The sequence below is a fragment of the Brassica oleracea genome, chromosome C3, assembly GCF_000695525.1.
Source record: "Brassica oleracea var. oleracea cultivar TO1000 chromosome C3, BOL, whole genome shotgun sequence".
In the NCBI taxonomy this organism is placed as follows: domain Eukaryota; kingdom Viridiplantae; phylum Streptophyta; class Magnoliopsida; order Brassicales; family Brassicaceae; genus Brassica; species Brassica oleracea.
The window spans coordinates 34264532-34280726 of record NC_027750.1 but is presented as its reverse complement, the minus strand read 5'-3'; the positions used below and the strand labels follow the sequence as shown (position 1 = coordinate 34280726).

At 35.2% G+C, this 16195-nt stretch overlaps 3 protein-coding genes across 6 annotated transcripts; 2 read left to right on the top strand and 1 right to left on the bottom strand.

Annotated features, from left to right (window-relative positions):
* Nucleotides 1-2911: 2911 nt before the first annotated feature.
* Nucleotides 2912-3721, top strand: LOC106333070 (chaperone protein dnaJ 11, chloroplastic). Its single transcript, XM_013771557.1, is given in 2 exon segments — nucleotides 2912-3163; nucleotides 3166-3721. Coding segments are annotated over 2 exon segments (489 nt in total). The 5' UTR covers nucleotides 2912-3004; the 3' UTR covers nucleotides 3496-3721.
* Nucleotides 3722-7523: 3802 nt separating this feature from the next.
* On the top strand, nucleotides 7524-9439 carry LOC106331255 (rhodanese-like domain-containing protein 17). Of its 3 annotated transcripts, XM_013769568.1 has the most exons (6): nucleotides 7524-7710; nucleotides 7791-7941; nucleotides 8073-8126; nucleotides 8244-8393; nucleotides 8488-8638; nucleotides 9016-9439. In XM_013769568.1, exons 1-4 carry the CDS (start codon nucleotides 7550-7552, stop codon nucleotides 8337-8339), a joined length of 462 nt encoding a protein of 153 aa, XP_013625022.1. In that variant the 5' UTR covers nucleotides 7524-7549; the 3' UTR covers nucleotides 8340-8393; nucleotides 8488-8638; nucleotides 9016-9439. The 3 variants fall into 3 exon arrangements, with proteins under 3 accessions (XP_013625022.1, XP_013625020.1, XP_013625021.1); XM_013769566.1 differs by having other exon boundaries at nucleotides 8244-8638; XM_013769567.1 differs by lacking the exon at nucleotides 9016-9439 and having other exon boundaries at nucleotides 8479-8601.
* LOC106331254 (3-oxoacyl-[acyl-carrier-protein] reductase FabG-like) lies at nucleotides 8244-9511 on the bottom strand. Of its 2 annotated transcripts, none has more exons than XM_013769565.1 (2): nucleotides 9423-9511; nucleotides 8244-9345 (listed from the first exon to the last, which is right to left on the bottom strand). In XM_013769565.1, exons 1-2 carry the CDS (start codon nucleotides 9438-9440, stop codon nucleotides 8527-8529), a joined length of 837 nt encoding a protein of 278 aa, XP_013625019.1. In that variant the 5' UTR covers nucleotides 9441-9511; the 3' UTR covers nucleotides 8244-8526. The 2 variants fall into 2 exon arrangements, with proteins under 2 accessions (XP_013625019.1, XP_013625018.1); XM_013769564.1 differs by having other exon boundaries at nucleotides 8244-9348; nucleotides 9423-9509.
* Nucleotides 9512-16195: the final 6684 nt, after the last annotated feature.

Genomic DNA, 16195 nt, shown 5'->3' with positions numbered 1-16195 from the left:
GTTACAAACTCTGATAAATACAACTAACAATGATTTTTGTTTACATATTACCCATCAAATAAAAGAGAAACAAACACAGCCACACCAGGAGATACAAGAGACAATCCCAACAGACACAAAGGCGGCAACAACATCTCCACCTGCTCACTCCTCTTGTCTTATAAAAATAGCTTATATGCCCAATGTCAACATGCCAAAGCTATTGTCTTCTTATGAAAAATACATATATTCGTTTAAACCCCATTAAGACCCAAATACTAATTGTCACTCATTTTATAGTTATTTCTACAAGTCTTCATATATTTGTTTTAAAGGTCCGGTAAAAACAACAAGTTTAAAAGTAAAAAAACATATAACCAACATAATAAGAATAAAAAAAAATATTATTTAATACACACAACTGACACAACTAAACTGGAAAAAAAATATCCAGAAACAAAAGGTATTCTCAACAACCTTAATATAATTTATGTAATCTCAACAGTACAAGTAACAAATTAAAAAGACAAACAAACAATAATTCTCAGTGACACAGCAAGCAACAACACGAACTATATCAATCACATTACTAACACAATTTAGTCATTCATGAGTGGAGAACAGTGCATACACAGTACATCATCACAACTCTAACCCTATAACAATAAAAAACTTAAAAAACAATGATCAACCCAAAACGCAAAATTCATAACTACAATAACCCTAACAAATATTAAGATGAAACAAGAAATATGTGTACAACTCCGCGCTTGCGCGGAGGCAATGCCCCTAGTATAGAAAACGTGTGAAATGTAAAGGTTATTAATGACAGTGCCGAAATATAAGCTTGTGAATTACTCCTATAATCGAATTATTAGGCAGAGAGTTATCGGGACAAAAGTGTTAGTCGTTCTCATCATTATTATTATCTCAGAATGAAGATTAGCATAGAAATGCGTTGTATTTAGCACTTTTTGGTTAGAACATCAATGCATTGCATTTTATTTAGCTCAGAAGCAGACATAATAAAATGGTTACTATGAATAGAAAAAACACATTGTATTTGGCTTGATTTGTAATAATTTGAAAAGAGCACTTATTAGGTATTATTAGTAGTCTGAGAGAGATGGCAAACGGAAAGGCCAAACCATGTTTGAATACTTTTTTGGTGTTTAGAAGTTGTAATGATCAAATTAAATTAGGTTGAAGTGGGGATATTCAAAGAGAGAGAGAATAACTAATTTAGATAAATAAGATTTCAGATTAAATTGTTGAATGAAAAATAATATTATCCCAACATTTCTAAGACCTAGGTCGAAGCATTCTTGTTCTGGCTAGTATCTAATCGAACATCAAGATTATTGTGCAAACAAAAAAAACTCAAGCTTATTGCTAATATCTGGTCGAACAGCACGAACCCAATCATTTCTGACTGCCTTGAACATCACGAACCCAATCATTCGTCTGGAATTGCTAGTTGAACAAGCTCGTGCAGCTTGTTCAACTAGTTCAGCCAATAGCTCAACTACGTTAGCTTGTTTAATTCGACCATTTGATCCCATTTTTATTAGGTTAAGTCGTTCATGTTGTTTATCGGTTTAACTAAGCTTTATCAATACTTTCTTAATCATTACTGATTTAAGTAAATAGTCTATTTGGAATTTACTAACTGGTCACATCCGCTCGGGTTTATGAGTTTACATATTCTTTGATTATATGTATCAATTTAGTTTTTTGTCCTCAACTTAATAGACTCTTCAAACCAAACCGGAAATTCTATATGAACGACGAATGACGGCTGCTTCTTAGCACTACGTGCGAGACTATCCGCTTTCTTATTCTGCGTTCGTGGTAAATGAATGGGCTCTGAATGAGTGAAGCTTCTTTTCACGAGTTTAATGTCTTCTAGATAACTTGTAAAGGCTGGTCATTCCTCTGGTTCAGAAACATCTTCACCAATTGAAAATAATCAATTGCAAATGTAACATGATACTGTCTTAAATTTCGCATGCATTCTATTGCCCAAATGGGTGTCTCTATCTCCGACTGTAGGGGCGAAAGAGTAGCTCATGTATTCTTTGCTCCCAACAGTTCGTCATATCCTTCCAAAGTGCTAAACCAGCCTTTTCCGGAGCAGATATCCTCCACAATCCATCCGAAAAACATCATCTTCGTAAAGGTACAGCAGACACGGATTCTTCCCTTGTAGGAGAGACCCTTGATATGATGGTAGTTTGTGCCTCAATCCAAAGTAAAACTTCTGTTTCGGCCAATTTGAAAGTATATATAAGATCCACATCCATGATTTAGTTTAACCCAACATAAATTGGTCTGATGTCTCGTCTAAAAAACAAAAACTTTTTAGGATGCACAGGTTCTAGTCTAAAATATTCTAATCAACAGAGTGAATGGCTCACTGATATATGATCAAAGATACCAAAATATTAAAAAGTGATAAATACGATTACTAATTGTTACCCTTTGCGATTGGTTAAACCAGTAAATTAAATGACTAAATTTTGTTAGATGATGACAAAATATTGGGTAATTCAGTTATTATGAATAATTTGATTTGTAAACAATATTTTAAAAATATTTAGTTATTTCAAAACTAAATATAATTTATATTTTAATTTCGGTTTCTTGGTTTTAGAAATTTAGTAACTATTTGGATATGGACAAATTTCATAAATAGTCTTTTTAGTTTTTGTCTCCTAGATAGTTTTCAAAAATGAAAGTTATGAAAATATGTTTAATTAAAGCAAAAAATGATAATTTTATCCTCATTTATAATTTTAATTAAATATTTAAAACATAAAAATAATTAAATAATAAATAATAACAATAAAATCAAAATATCTTTTGATCTTTTTCAAAAAAAAAATGATTTTTTAGATTAATTAAATATTAAACGATTGATCACCTTAGCCTATAAATTAAACCTCTCTAGTTTCTAAACTCCCACCCTCAATCACACTGCAACTTGAACTGAGAACAAACAAACAAAGAAAAATACTATTCGTTTATGATGCTCTCTTCTTCGCCAACCTTCTTTGCTCCTCCATTACTCTCCTCCTCTTCTCCGCCGTTCTCCGCTGTGCCACCACCACCCCGTACATCCCAGATCTCTATTTCCGCGACCACCGCCTCCTCCTACACCTGCGCCGAAGATCCACCGAGACTGCGCGCCAGATTCCGCAGAGACTTTCGGCTTCGGTGACTCCGTCGCTCTACGAGATCCTGGAAATCCCCGTCGGCTCGACGAGCCAGGTGATCAAATCAGCTTACCGGCGACTAGCCAGGATCTGCCACCCCGACGTGGCTGGAAACCGTCGAAATTACGCGTCATCTGACGCTTTCATGAAGATTCACGCGGCGTATTGCACTCTTTCTGATCCCGAGAAACGCGCCGTTTATGATCGGAAGATCCTTTGCGGGCGCCGGCCGTTGACTGTCGGTGTTTCTAGATTTGGCAGTTACGGAGGAGGGAACTGGGAAACTGATCAGTGCTGGTAGCGAGTTGACTCGGTGTTCGAGTTGGGACAAGTGCATTATGTTTTTTTTTTTTCGTAATTAGTAAATGATAGATCTGGCTCGCCATAGCTCTTAAATAGTCGCTGATACGCCCGCTTACCGTACCACGTAGGATCAACGTTTTTAACTTTTTATGTTTTTTTTTTTATTTTTGTAAGCCATCATTCATTGATATCTTTTTTCTGCAAGTCAGTCGTTGGCGAATAAGACGTGCGACATAATAAATGTTTAAAAAAAATTCAAAAAAAAAATCAGTTAAAAATATAAAGTGAACTAGTCCAAAATCCTAGAACTTGCGTGAAATTAGATAAATGCATAACACAATGAAAATATGGAATTTAAAGTTTACCGTTGATTATTACAATTACAATTCAGTCTTTTTCTGCAGTTGGGGGGGGGGGGAGGGGGGTTTGCGCACTTAAAAGAGAAAATATAATCATTCATTTTTGTCTATTTAGAAACAACTTGTGCAAACAAAAAAGTAGTCAGACACGTCTTCCCACACTGGCATAGAAGACCTTGCTCTTCTTGTATACATGGGATTTGATCGCGTCGGAGGCCGGACTCTGAGTCGTCTCCATGGCTTCAGAAAGATGGTGATGAGCGAGTCTGCAAAATATAGAGTTAAGGGTTAAGAGAGGCCTCGAATTGTACACGCGTTAGGAAACATAATAAATTAAGATTTGTGTGGTAGTGTCCATGGCTTCAGAAAGATGGTGATGAGCGAGTCTGCAAAATATAGAGTTAAGGGTTAAGAGAGGCCTCGAATTGTACACGCGTTAGGAAACATAATAAATTAAGATTTGTGTGGTAGTGTCCATGGCTTCAGAAAGATGGTGATGAGCGTTTGTCTATTTATGAAAGTAACTGGAGACAACTTGTGTAAACAAAAAAGTAGTCAGACACGTTTTCCCACACTGGCATAGAAAACCTTGCTCTTCTTGTATACATGGGATTTGATCGCGTCGGAGGCCGGACTCTGAGTCGTCTCCATGGCTTCAGAAAGATGGTGATGAGCGAGTCTGCAAAATATAGAGTTAAGGGTTAAGAGAGGCCTCGAATTGTACACGCGTTAGGAAACATAATAAATTAAGATTTGTGTGGTAGTGTCCAAATAAACTAATTGGAATTGTAGTTTAACCGGCAGTTTGGTACCACATTAAGGGTTGTATACATCATGTATAGATGGTACGGTGGCTGGGCCGTAGGGTATTTTATTAAGGTGTTTGAATTTACAAGTTACTTATGTTATTAGCATATCAAAGATTTTAAATCATAGCCAAATCTAAAGTTATTTATCATGTTATCAATTATGAAACCCGAGCAATTTGGTAGTCCCACTGGTTTTTAGGGGAAGATGCACGGTGGCTGGCTATAGGGTATGTTATCTTGGATTTGAAAATGCAAGTTAATTATGTTATTAGAGGATAAAAGATTTGTTAACCATATTTTAAAAATCAAGAGCCAAATATAAATTTAGTTAGCTGGTTATTAATAATGAAAACCCCAGCAATTTGGTTTGTTAACCGTATTTTAAAATCAGAGCCAACTATAAATTTAGTTAGCCAGTTATTAAAAATGAAAACTCTAGCAATTTAGTTTGTAAACCGTATTTTAAAAATTATTGTCAAAACTATAGAGTTATAAGTTCTATTTACAAATTATTTTCAACAACTATAGCGGATAAAAGATTCGGTAGCCGTTGTGGTCGTGGTGGTGTCGGATGGCAATGGTGGTGACGAGCGATGGTGGTAAAAACAATAGAACACTCCTAAAACTATTTAAGATGAAAAACAATCAAACACTTCTTTGCAGCCTCTGTTCCTAAAATGAACGTTGAACGTTACCTTCCCCCCACTACTTCAAGCCTGGCCTGTAAAAGAACAGAGTAGAATTTTTGAGATACGATCAACATAAAGACTTATATTCACGTAAAAGAACCACATGTGATATAATCTGTAAAAAGAAGAGACAATACATACTGGGAAGATCAAACAATCCACCACACACCCGGATGGCGTTAACTCAAGCAAGTCTCCACATCGATACAAACCCCAATTGACAAAATCAGAGACTTGAACCGAATCCTTGCTCTGGAGCACAGAACATGATTCGGTCTAACTGTGCATTTACGCTGAGTCCACGCTGGAGAGACGCAGAACAGACAAACAATGCGATAACTGAGAGCTCTAACACTGACGGTTAAACCAACACACCCTTGCAATGAGGAGGACATAACAAAGGTATGGCAAAACCAGAGAAGAGGAGTAGCCATAGAAGACAGATCCCGAAAACTCTTAACTTTGTTTGCAAACGCAAAAAAACAGAAACAAAACAACCACACAGCCGCTCCATAATATGTGCACGCTCCGATGAGAATGAACCGTCACCAACCCTGAGTAACAAACAGACCCTCGTCGAACGACGAGACACTAAGTCGCCGGCAAGGGAGAGCTAATCACTCCACTCCACAGCGATGGGTAACTCTTCGGATAACCACACGACCAGACCAGGAGGAGAGATCCCACCCATTACCGTCACTCGCCTCCGCCTCTATTCAGTACACCACAAGACCTTCAAAGACAAAATCGAGATTCACGATGAGAACGCCGAAGAGCTGACTCCGATCCACCACCACAACCACTCCAGAAAAGAACCCCCGACCTTGGATTTACATCCCCCGGAGCGGATGAAGACAACCCTCGGCGGAGCCTCCCCCACAATATCACGCATATCGACAAAGGACCGAAAGATGGCAAAGCAGAGCAAAAATCTAAGAGGAGAGTGAGAGGAGGAAGCCTCTGGTGGCCACCCACTGAGAAGAAGGCCACCGGAACATATATCTAACGTCGAAAGTTTTGTCGGAGATGTTGAAGTTTCTAAGAAAGGAGAGAGAAAAGAACTCTGATGTGTTCTTGAGAATAAATATCGAAGATAGAAATCGTCCAGGAATAGGGGTATAATGGTCAATACAATTTTAAAAATAAAAGACAAAAGCCCTAAATGTACAATGAACTAATTATGTAATAGTTCTGTGTACACTGCAATTACTCTAAAAAGATAATGCTTAAAAAAGTTGAAACGTAAAACAATTATTGAAAACAATCCACAACCCATGATTCTTTTTCTTTGTCCACTATCTTTTGATTTTCCATATTTTTATATATTTCAGATTGAATAAACAAATATTAGAGGAACTCTTCATCGATCTAAAGAATAATATGAAAGATCTATGATCATTCTTCAATTTCAAAATCTTAATTCAAATTTGGGTTGTATAGAATGTCTCGAGCCAGTGCTGAAATTGATTTGTAAGAAACAGATCTCAACAAAGCATTTTTCATATTTCCAAGTGAAGCTATCTTCTTTCTTTGTACAGTTTCGTTGGCTTTAGCAAAACATTACTTCATCGAATCGGTTTAGAGTTAACAAGGTTCAAGAAAGAGAGGAAGAGAACAAAAGCAGAAAGCATACACAGATGCAGAAGTTGAATTAGAAGAACGGCTTTGATAAAAGGTAAATGCACATCTATTTTCCATCACAATCCAGCAAAATTTTGCTATATTATTAAAATTATATTAAATTAAGAATATCAGGCCTGGTTCAATTAAGTGCACACGTTGCCAACAAACGCCGGTAGAGAAAGGTAAATGCCCTTTCACTTATTAGAAATAGAAGTGTTGTTTCTGTGTAAAACACGGTGATCATAAGTAAAAAGAACTAGACCACCACGTACATGAAATATTGAATCAATGTAGCCTCTACGTTTATTTTAATTTTTCTTTTTGAAAAGGAAGCTGACCATTATTGAATGTTGACAAAAATGTCTAGTTGGGAAAAAAACTGACAAAAAAGGAAAACAATACAAGAGGCAGTAAATCCAACGGCGGATATACCATCTATACACGCCTCTGCCGCCAAAATGAAAACAAGAGTACTCGAATCCAACGGCGGATAGCACCGGATTCAACAAGGATAGATTTGGACTGCTAAAATATATACAGGTTAAAACTTATGAATCTTCTTGTTCAATAAAATGGTTTCCTCCCACTTTATAAGATCAGTTCTTTTTATTTTCATTGTTTATCTTCATCTTCCTTGCACGACTTTATCAAACTCAGAACCAGAAGATATTACTATCGATGTGAACCAAGCCCATAAACTTCTTCATCAGGGCCACACTTTTCTCGATGTCAGGTAAAGTTTTAAGAGTGTCTTTACTATTGTTCGATATACATTTTTCAGAGATTTTTGAAATTTGAGATATTTTAAAACAGAACTGTTGAAGAATTCGAGAAAGGCCATGTTAATTCAGCGAAAGTCTTTAATGTTCCCTACTGGTTCTATACTCCACAAGGTCAAGAAAATAACCCAAATTTCTTGAAACATGTTTCATCTCTCTTTAACCAAACGGATCATCTCGTCGTGGTAATAACACATGTCTTTGTCCTGATCATGTGGAAGTATAGTTATATTATATAATAGTATATAAATCTTTTTTTTAACTTAAATCACTAGATCTGACGACTAGAATCTGTTGTTTAAATATTCTTGGGTAGGGATGTAAATCTGGAGTTAGATCTTTGTATGCTACCAGAGTTCTTGTTTCTTCTGTAAGTGCCAAAAGATTATATATTTAATTATTTAAAAGAGGATCTTCGTTATGCATTTTCCTTGAACTTATCTTAGTTTGTTGCTGAGATTTATTGGGATTTTTGATCATGTGACAGGGATTCAAGAGTGTAAGAAACATGGATGGTGGTTATATCGCTTGGATGGAGAAGAGATTTCCAGCTAAAGTGGAACTCAAATACGATGAGCTCTGATTCATTTCAGCTAACCAAAGATGGCATGTTAAATTGAATTTTCAAACTTTAGATGTAATATCATTAGTTTTATTACTACAGGTAAACTAATCATAACCTTTTGGATATTTATATGCTTTTTATGTGTAAATGTTTTCAGTTATTATAGCAAAAAGAAACACAAACTGAAGATTTTGTGGTTGAGATTTCAAAGAGAAGAAAAAATGGGCAGGCCGGGCACTGTAGCTCCGGAATCAAGAATGTATATATTGCCGGAGACATATTTCGAAGAGTCGTGAATTAGATAGCGAACCAGTGAGGTAATCCCCGGATCCACGGTCTGTTGCACCTTTAACGGGATAGTCCGCTCGGTCACATTCTTGAGCCACTTTTTCTTCATAAGACCTTGTGTCATCTCTGACTCCAAAAGCCCCGGTGCTATAGAATTCACTCTGATATTGTAAACACCTAACTCAATAGCCATCACCCTTGTCATGGTGTCAACACCGCCTTTGGAAGTAGCATACGCGATTCCACCAGGAACTACACCGCGGTGGAGCCCCGAGATGGATGAAATGTTTATAACCGAGCCACCACGGTCTTTAGCATCAAGCATTAAAATGCATACGTATTTGGATACTAACCAAGCTCCAGTTAAGTTGGTTTTAAAGACTTTGTCCCATTCTTTTTCTGACAGATCCAAACTAGACTTGACAGTGCCTCTGATTCCGGCATTGTTGACCAACGCGTCGATCTTTCCAAAGACTTCCCAAGCTTCTTTAACAGCTTTCTGAATGGTGGCTGCGTCTGATGAAACGTCTAGCTCAAGGGCAGCGGATTGTACTCCTGTTGTGTTGATTTCAGAGCAGAGAGATTTGAGACGATCCACACGACGAGCTGCTGCGATAATCTTGCAGCCAGCTTTGGCTAGATCAAGACAGATCTCTCTTCCTATACCAGAGGAAGCTCCTGTCACGAGAACCACTATGTCTTTAAGTTCACACCATGGCTCCTGTTGCTTCGACACCTGCTTATCTCCATAACAAAATAATAGTGATAATCAAGTGAGCATAATGTGATACAAAAGAAAATAAAGTATCTCACAGTTTGAAGGTTGCTCATTTTCTTCCTCTATGTGTGTGAGTGTTTGGTGGAGAAGGAGAAGTGCATAACACAGTTTATATACAAATAAAGAAAGCCTTCTCTCTAGATCAAAGCGACAGTTTAAAAATGGCAAGATAAGTCTGCAACAGATACGTATGATCCCCCATACTGATTTGGTCGGATGATTTTACTATTTTTATTGCTATCCGATCATGTCTTCGAGATGAAAAGATTTTGTTCTCTTTTTCTTTGGTAACAAGCGAAATAATCAGGTTTACAGTTTCCAAGATATTTTCTACATTTTAATATAGGTTTTATGTAAGAATTCCCCCAAAAGAAAACGTCTCATTTGGCATTTTTGTAAATATAATCTCAATTTTGTAAACAGGCAGACCAAACATAATATACTACTCTGTGTAAAATTATAAAAGTTTTTTTAAAAAGTATCTATAATATAAATATATTGTTTTGGGTGATAAATATATTTTATTAACTAGGTGATCTTTCCTCGCAAACGGATATAAACTTTCACAAAATAATTATTAAATAATTTTTATATAAATAAAAAGATTGTATTTTTAAAAAATAATAATATGTATAGTTATCTTAGTTATGTGCAATTATATGTATAAAATTTGACTATTTTATGTGTTTGTTGTATATTATATTGCATTTATTATACGAGTTGAATCTATATTATTAAAATTGTAGTATCTTTTAGTACTGTTTGGAAATATGAATAGCAATATAAATGAAAATTATTTAAAAACATAGATAGCAGTATAAAAAAATATAGTGTCTATTTTAGTAATTTCATTAATATAATTTCATTAACATAATTACATTAATTGTATGTTAATATTTTACTCAGTTTAACAATTTCATTAATTATATTACCTTCAGAATACATCACATCATTTATAGTGCAAATTTTTATTTATTAGTTAATCAAAATTAATTTTGTGCCAATTATAAAATATAAAATGTAAAATAATTGGGTTTTGCATATGGTTAAACATTCAGTTTAGTTTTTTTTACTGAAACTTTTTTATATATTTTAGTTTAAATCGGTGAAAAATTACGTAGCCAAAAACATAATTCAAAAACATGTTTTGTGAATAAAATAATAATTTAAATCAAATAATAAAAATATACTACATTTATTGTCACTTAATTTTTCATTATATATAATTATTTTACTAAGTAAAATCAGTTACGCATGAACATTGATTATCCATTTATGTACGAATTTTTCTTTTCGGGTATCATTATTTTTTGTTTTGAAATTAGGCTCCGCTTGAATATTATAAATTTATAAATGGGTTTTGAGTCCTTGTGGGTCTGGATGAGTTCGGTTCTCATCTATAGGAACCTAAAAATATCTAAGTAACAAATGTATATGAAATGGCTTCGGATATTTGTACCAAAAATAATCATATTACCGTATTTAGTCTAGGTCTTTTGAATACAATTAGTTATATTACGATCCATCTAAAATATATAACACTAGTTATCAAAAACAAATATCAATGTATAATAATATAAGAACTAATGTCCGCACGAATGCGCACATCAATCTCTAGTATATGTTTAAGGTTCTAGATAGGCAAAATCAGATTATTTTTTAATTTTATTTAATTTGACTCTTTTGAAATGTTAAATAATTTGTACGTTATATTTTGTTTGATAAAACTAAAAATTACAATAAATTAAACTGTTAAACGGTTTAAAATAATTTATTAAAACTTCATGTGGATATATGCATATTTACCAAATAACTGAATTGTAATAACTATTTAATATAATTGAAGTAAATATATTTTAAATTGAAAATGAAATTTTAAATGATTTTATCAAATATATTTTTTCAAAATCATGTTTATGTATATTTATATTATTCCATATTTTAGTTATGAATATTTTCTTTTATTTTTGTTTAGTTTGGAATATATCATAAATACTCAAATATCTACCTAAAATAAATATCCATTAAATAAAAAGTAACTTAAATAACCAAAAAGTTTTGGCCTAGTGGTAGTGGGCTCACAGCTGTGAGTACCTGTTCATTTATAACTAATGCAAAAATGCAAAATAAATGATGCTAAACAACAGTTTTTTTGTAGTACTCCTGGCTACCCGGAACGCCTTAAGTTGTAAGATAACGCGGATCCTGCGGATCTCATAGTGATTAGTTTTTGGGTCTATAAAGCTTTTGGGATCACACTACGGTTATAAAAAAAAATAAAAACATATTACTTAAATACTTAATATAATGTATAGTTTTGTATTTGGTCAAATATTAACGATTATATGTTTTGATGATGCATTAAATTTTTTTTATTATGAATAAGCTTATTTCTAAAGTTTAAACAACGTTATGTTATTTTTTAAATTTAAATAATGTTATCTTTGCTGAGAGAGGTCCTCAGAATTTTTGAAAGTTGACACTATGATGTAGGTCTTTGTAAAATGTTTTTTTTTTCGAATTTATCTGAGTTTCTCGATAGGATTTAATAAGATTTCCATCATTTTCTATATACTATATTGATGGATCTGTTTAGCTTCGAAAATAACGTACTTAATATTGCAGAGTGAATTGGTTACCATATTTTCTGACTTGAGCTTGAAATGTTTTCCGGTTTATACCAGGATCATCTATTGCCCCGATTAACATGCAAACTGCATGGACTAAATCCCAAACTCTAACTTCTCACATGACTGAGATTTTACGTCAAGGACCTCGGAAAGAGTGTTTTAACATCGCATACCACTTGGCCACATCCACGCGGATGAAATTTCTGTCATTGGGATTCAAGAATGTAGTAAACATGGACAGCGGGGTGGTTATATTTTCTTGGATAGATAAAATATTTCAAGTTAAAATGGAACTCAAGTAATTAAGATGTCCTCTAATTCCGATAATCCAAAGATAGCATGTTAACTTGAATTTGCAAACTTAGATGTAAAACTGTAGAGTATATGTATAGAAGGGTAGATTAGTCATTCTGTAATACCTAGCTTAGCTCCTCTAATCACTATAAATATTGTAATCACATTACATAATGAATTCATTCGGCTTACATTCTCTATATGGTATAACAGCTTGATATCTAGGGATCTGAAATTTTTTAAAAGCCGCCAACCACAAACTCTTATCTCTACTCTTCTTCTTCTTCACGCTTCATCATGTCTTCTTCTTCTCCGGCTTCTAACGCTGAAACAATAACGGTGTCTGACACTGTCAAACTTCTCAACATCAACATGACAAATGTTACCAAGTTAACGGCTTCAAACTTTCTGATGTGGAGCCGCCAAGTCCACGCACTATTTGATGGATACGATCTCGCAGGCCACCTTGACGGATCGGTCATTATCCCGCCACCAACAAACACTGTCGACGGGGTAACTACGCCAAATCCGGCGTATACGTTGTGGAAACGACAAGATAAACTGATCTATAGTGCATTGCTTGGAGCTATAACCATAACGATACAACCAATTCTCTCCACCGCAACGACCTCAAACCACATCTGGGAAACACTCTCTGAGACGTATGCGAAGCCCAGCCGTGCCCATGTCAAACAGATCCGTCAACAACTCAAAACTTAGACCAAAGGAACGATGTTGAAATGGACATTTCAAGGGTCCTAATTCAAATCATGTAGTATTTAAGATGTCAATCCATTTTTAAGTATTTTGAAGCAAACAGGATTCAGGTTCAAACTTAATCTAAGTGCATTCAGTTCAATGAAGTGGTTTGATTAAACTAACAAGATTATAACACAATTAACTAGCAACTTTCAAGCAAATGGATAAGGAAGGAATCATGGGTATAGGAATTTGATTTCAGATGACTAAGATTTAATCTAAAATGGCAAGGTTTCAATCAATACATTTCCCTAAGTCTAGATAACATTCCTAAGCAAGTTCTTTGTCAAGACAAATGCTCATTTACTCTCATTGATCAAACATCAAATGTCTTTGGTTTGTGTCAATCAAGCAATCATTAAGAACAAATCATTGAACTATCTAAATTCCCCTCACATCAAATGTCTTTGGCAGAGTAAGCTAAGAGCATGTTGAGTTGACTCAGACATTTCATCGAACACCTTCCGGGCAATGAAATGTCTAGATTTCAAATCTAAAATGGTCAACTCTAGATTAACATTAAGATCACTCAATCAAGCAAGAAAACATATTAATCTACTCTAAACATTCTAGATCATCACTCAATCATCCTAATCATCCTAACCCATGAATCCAAAAATAGTCTACTCACTATTCTTCATGATTAACCTTAAACTCATAATAGATTCAGGAGAAATCATGTTAAGAAGATGAGATAGACTCAAATTACTCAAGAAAGAAAGATTAGATTACTAAAGATTCAAACTTTCTCCAAAGTATCACTGTATTTTGAGAGAAAACAAGATATGTCCCAAAATTAGGTATAAAATGTATTTATAGTGCTCTAAAAACGAAGGGGTAAAAATTGGTAAAAACAAAGTTGCAGATTTTTCTAAGTGTCGCAACTGGTTTTTGGACGCGTCGTCAGGCCGCTGGGACATAGGCCGCTCCAACACTTGGATGTGGACGCCTTGACGATTCCTTAGCCGCGGCCTCTCATACCGCTGCAGCAGGCCGAGTGAGCTCGTGCAAATTGACATCAAAACTTTGTGGCCGTGACATACCGCTGCAATAGGCCGCTGGGAAATAGGCCGCTCCAACACTTTAGCCGTGGAATGAGGTAATGTCGTCTAGGATTCACAGCGGCTTTGTGGCCTGGCGTTTAAGCCACTGTGGAGGCACTAAGCCGCTGCGACACTTGGTCTCCATTTCGTTTCTCGACCACAATCACTCCTTTTGCCTTCAATCAAGTTCTAGATGGTCTAAACTCACCAAATGGCATATCCAACACCTGATATGGACTTATGCATGGAAATGCAACCTAGTGATGTCTAAATGACACTCTAAATGATTAATATATACACTAAATGATAGTTAGAATCATGCAGATTCACAAGATATCAACTCCCTCACACTAGTCCTTTACTTTTCCACAAGTAAACTTTCAAGAGATAAAATGAGAGAGGTTTGAAAATGAGAACTCATAATCAAAAGAACACTTTCTAGCCTTCAACTTAACATCCTAAAAGAAAATATAGCAAATAGCATGAGCAATCCTCTTAGTACACTCTAACCTCTCAAGGCCTATCAAGACTCTTTTATCTTTATACAAGTTGTAATGCCATTCAACCAACAAGTTCCTTAGCCAACCCTCACACTCATTCAAACACACACACACAAGTGAATTCTTGCAAATGGATATTTGATGTCAATCATTTGGCTTGGTGAGAGAAGATGGTCTAATGTGAAGAAAAATGGGTTTCAAATGCATTTTTTATAGTGACTCACACTCAAGAATATGAGCAAGATCATTATGCAAAATTTATCTAAGAAAAAGAGCAATTCATGCATACAATGCTGTGTTCTCATCATTCTGCCCCTTTTCTAAACGATTTCAAGTTTTACCCTTCTTTTCTTTCTTTCTCAAAACCAAAATACTCTCACTTTCATCTCTCACCCATTGAACTCTCCTTTTTTTCCTTTGATTTAACCAACTAGGGACTTGTTCTTTTGAATTTAAACTTTTAGACTTAGCTCTCTTCTTTTCTTTTCCCCCACTCAACTATTGTTTCTTTGATTCCTTTTTTTTTAATTTGGGAGGGGGTTCTATTGATACTTTAAAGCTTTTCCTTTCTAACTTTCTTTGTCCCTAGGGGTTTCTTACTTTAAACACTCTTTTTGGTTCATCTCTTTCGCTCAATCTCTCTCATTCCCAAGATCAAAAGAATTTAAGCTCACAAACCCAAAAACCATCCTAAACATGCTTCTTTTTGTGTTTTTTTTTTTTAATTTTTTTTTGTTTTTCTATGCAAATATGTATGTACAATGCAAGACTCAATGCAATATAATAAAGAAAACATGATCAAATACTTGGTACCTCTCCCAAACTTAGTTCACACAGTCTCTATGTTAGTAAGTTGAAAGAAATACCCAAAAGAAAGAATAAATGCAAAGAAAAACTGGTATATACAATGGAAAGGTTGGAGTGGTACCTCAAGCGGAGAGTGGAGAAGGACGATTCTTCCCACTTTCAAGAGTGATGGTGAGAACTTGAGAGAGAAGCTCTTGAAGCTTGATTGGATCATCTTGGAGCTGTGGAGTGATGATGTTGGAGTGGTACCTCAAGCAGAGAATGGAGAAGGAGTATCCTTCGCACTTTCAAGAGTGATGGTGAGGACTTGAGAGAGAAGCTCTTGAAGCTTGATTGAATCATCTTGGAGCTGCGGAGTGATGATGGCCTTTGCACTTGAGAATGGTGTAGACTTTCCCTTGCATTTGATCTTGTACTCAATAGCTCCATCCTTGAACTTCATTGGGTGAAGAGTGAGAGTGTGCGGCATCATATCAAAAGGTGGAGGGTGAGGTTCTTTCATCATCTTTTTCTTGTCATGAGCAGCCTTTGTGGCTCTACTCACCTCCTCCTTTGTAGCACTTTCCAAGTGCTCATCACACATCTTTTTAGAAGACTCTCCATCAAGACCTTCTTTTCCACTTCATCCTTAATTTTTTCAATTGAAGGTCCTCCACAAGTAATGGTTCCCCAGTACTCAACATTCATCATTAGAGATTTGATTGGGTAGGAGACAACTTTGTTCACATTGAGGAGTGTGACCTTCTTGTTGGCAAAGTCAATGCAAGCTCCTACT

Coding starts and splice junctions, on each gene's coding strand:
- LOC106331255 (XM_013769568.1), top strand. CDS start 7,550: ATGGTTTCCTCCCACTTTATAAGATCAGTTCTTTTTATTTTCATTGTT. Junction 7,711..7,790: donor CACACTTTTCTCGATGTCAG/GTAAAGTTTTAA, acceptor ATTTTAAAACAG/AACTGTTGAAGAATTCGAGA. Junction 7,942..8,072: donor AAACGGATCATCTCGTCGTG/GTAATAACACAT, acceptor ATTCTTGGGTAG/GGATGTAAATCTGGAGTTAG.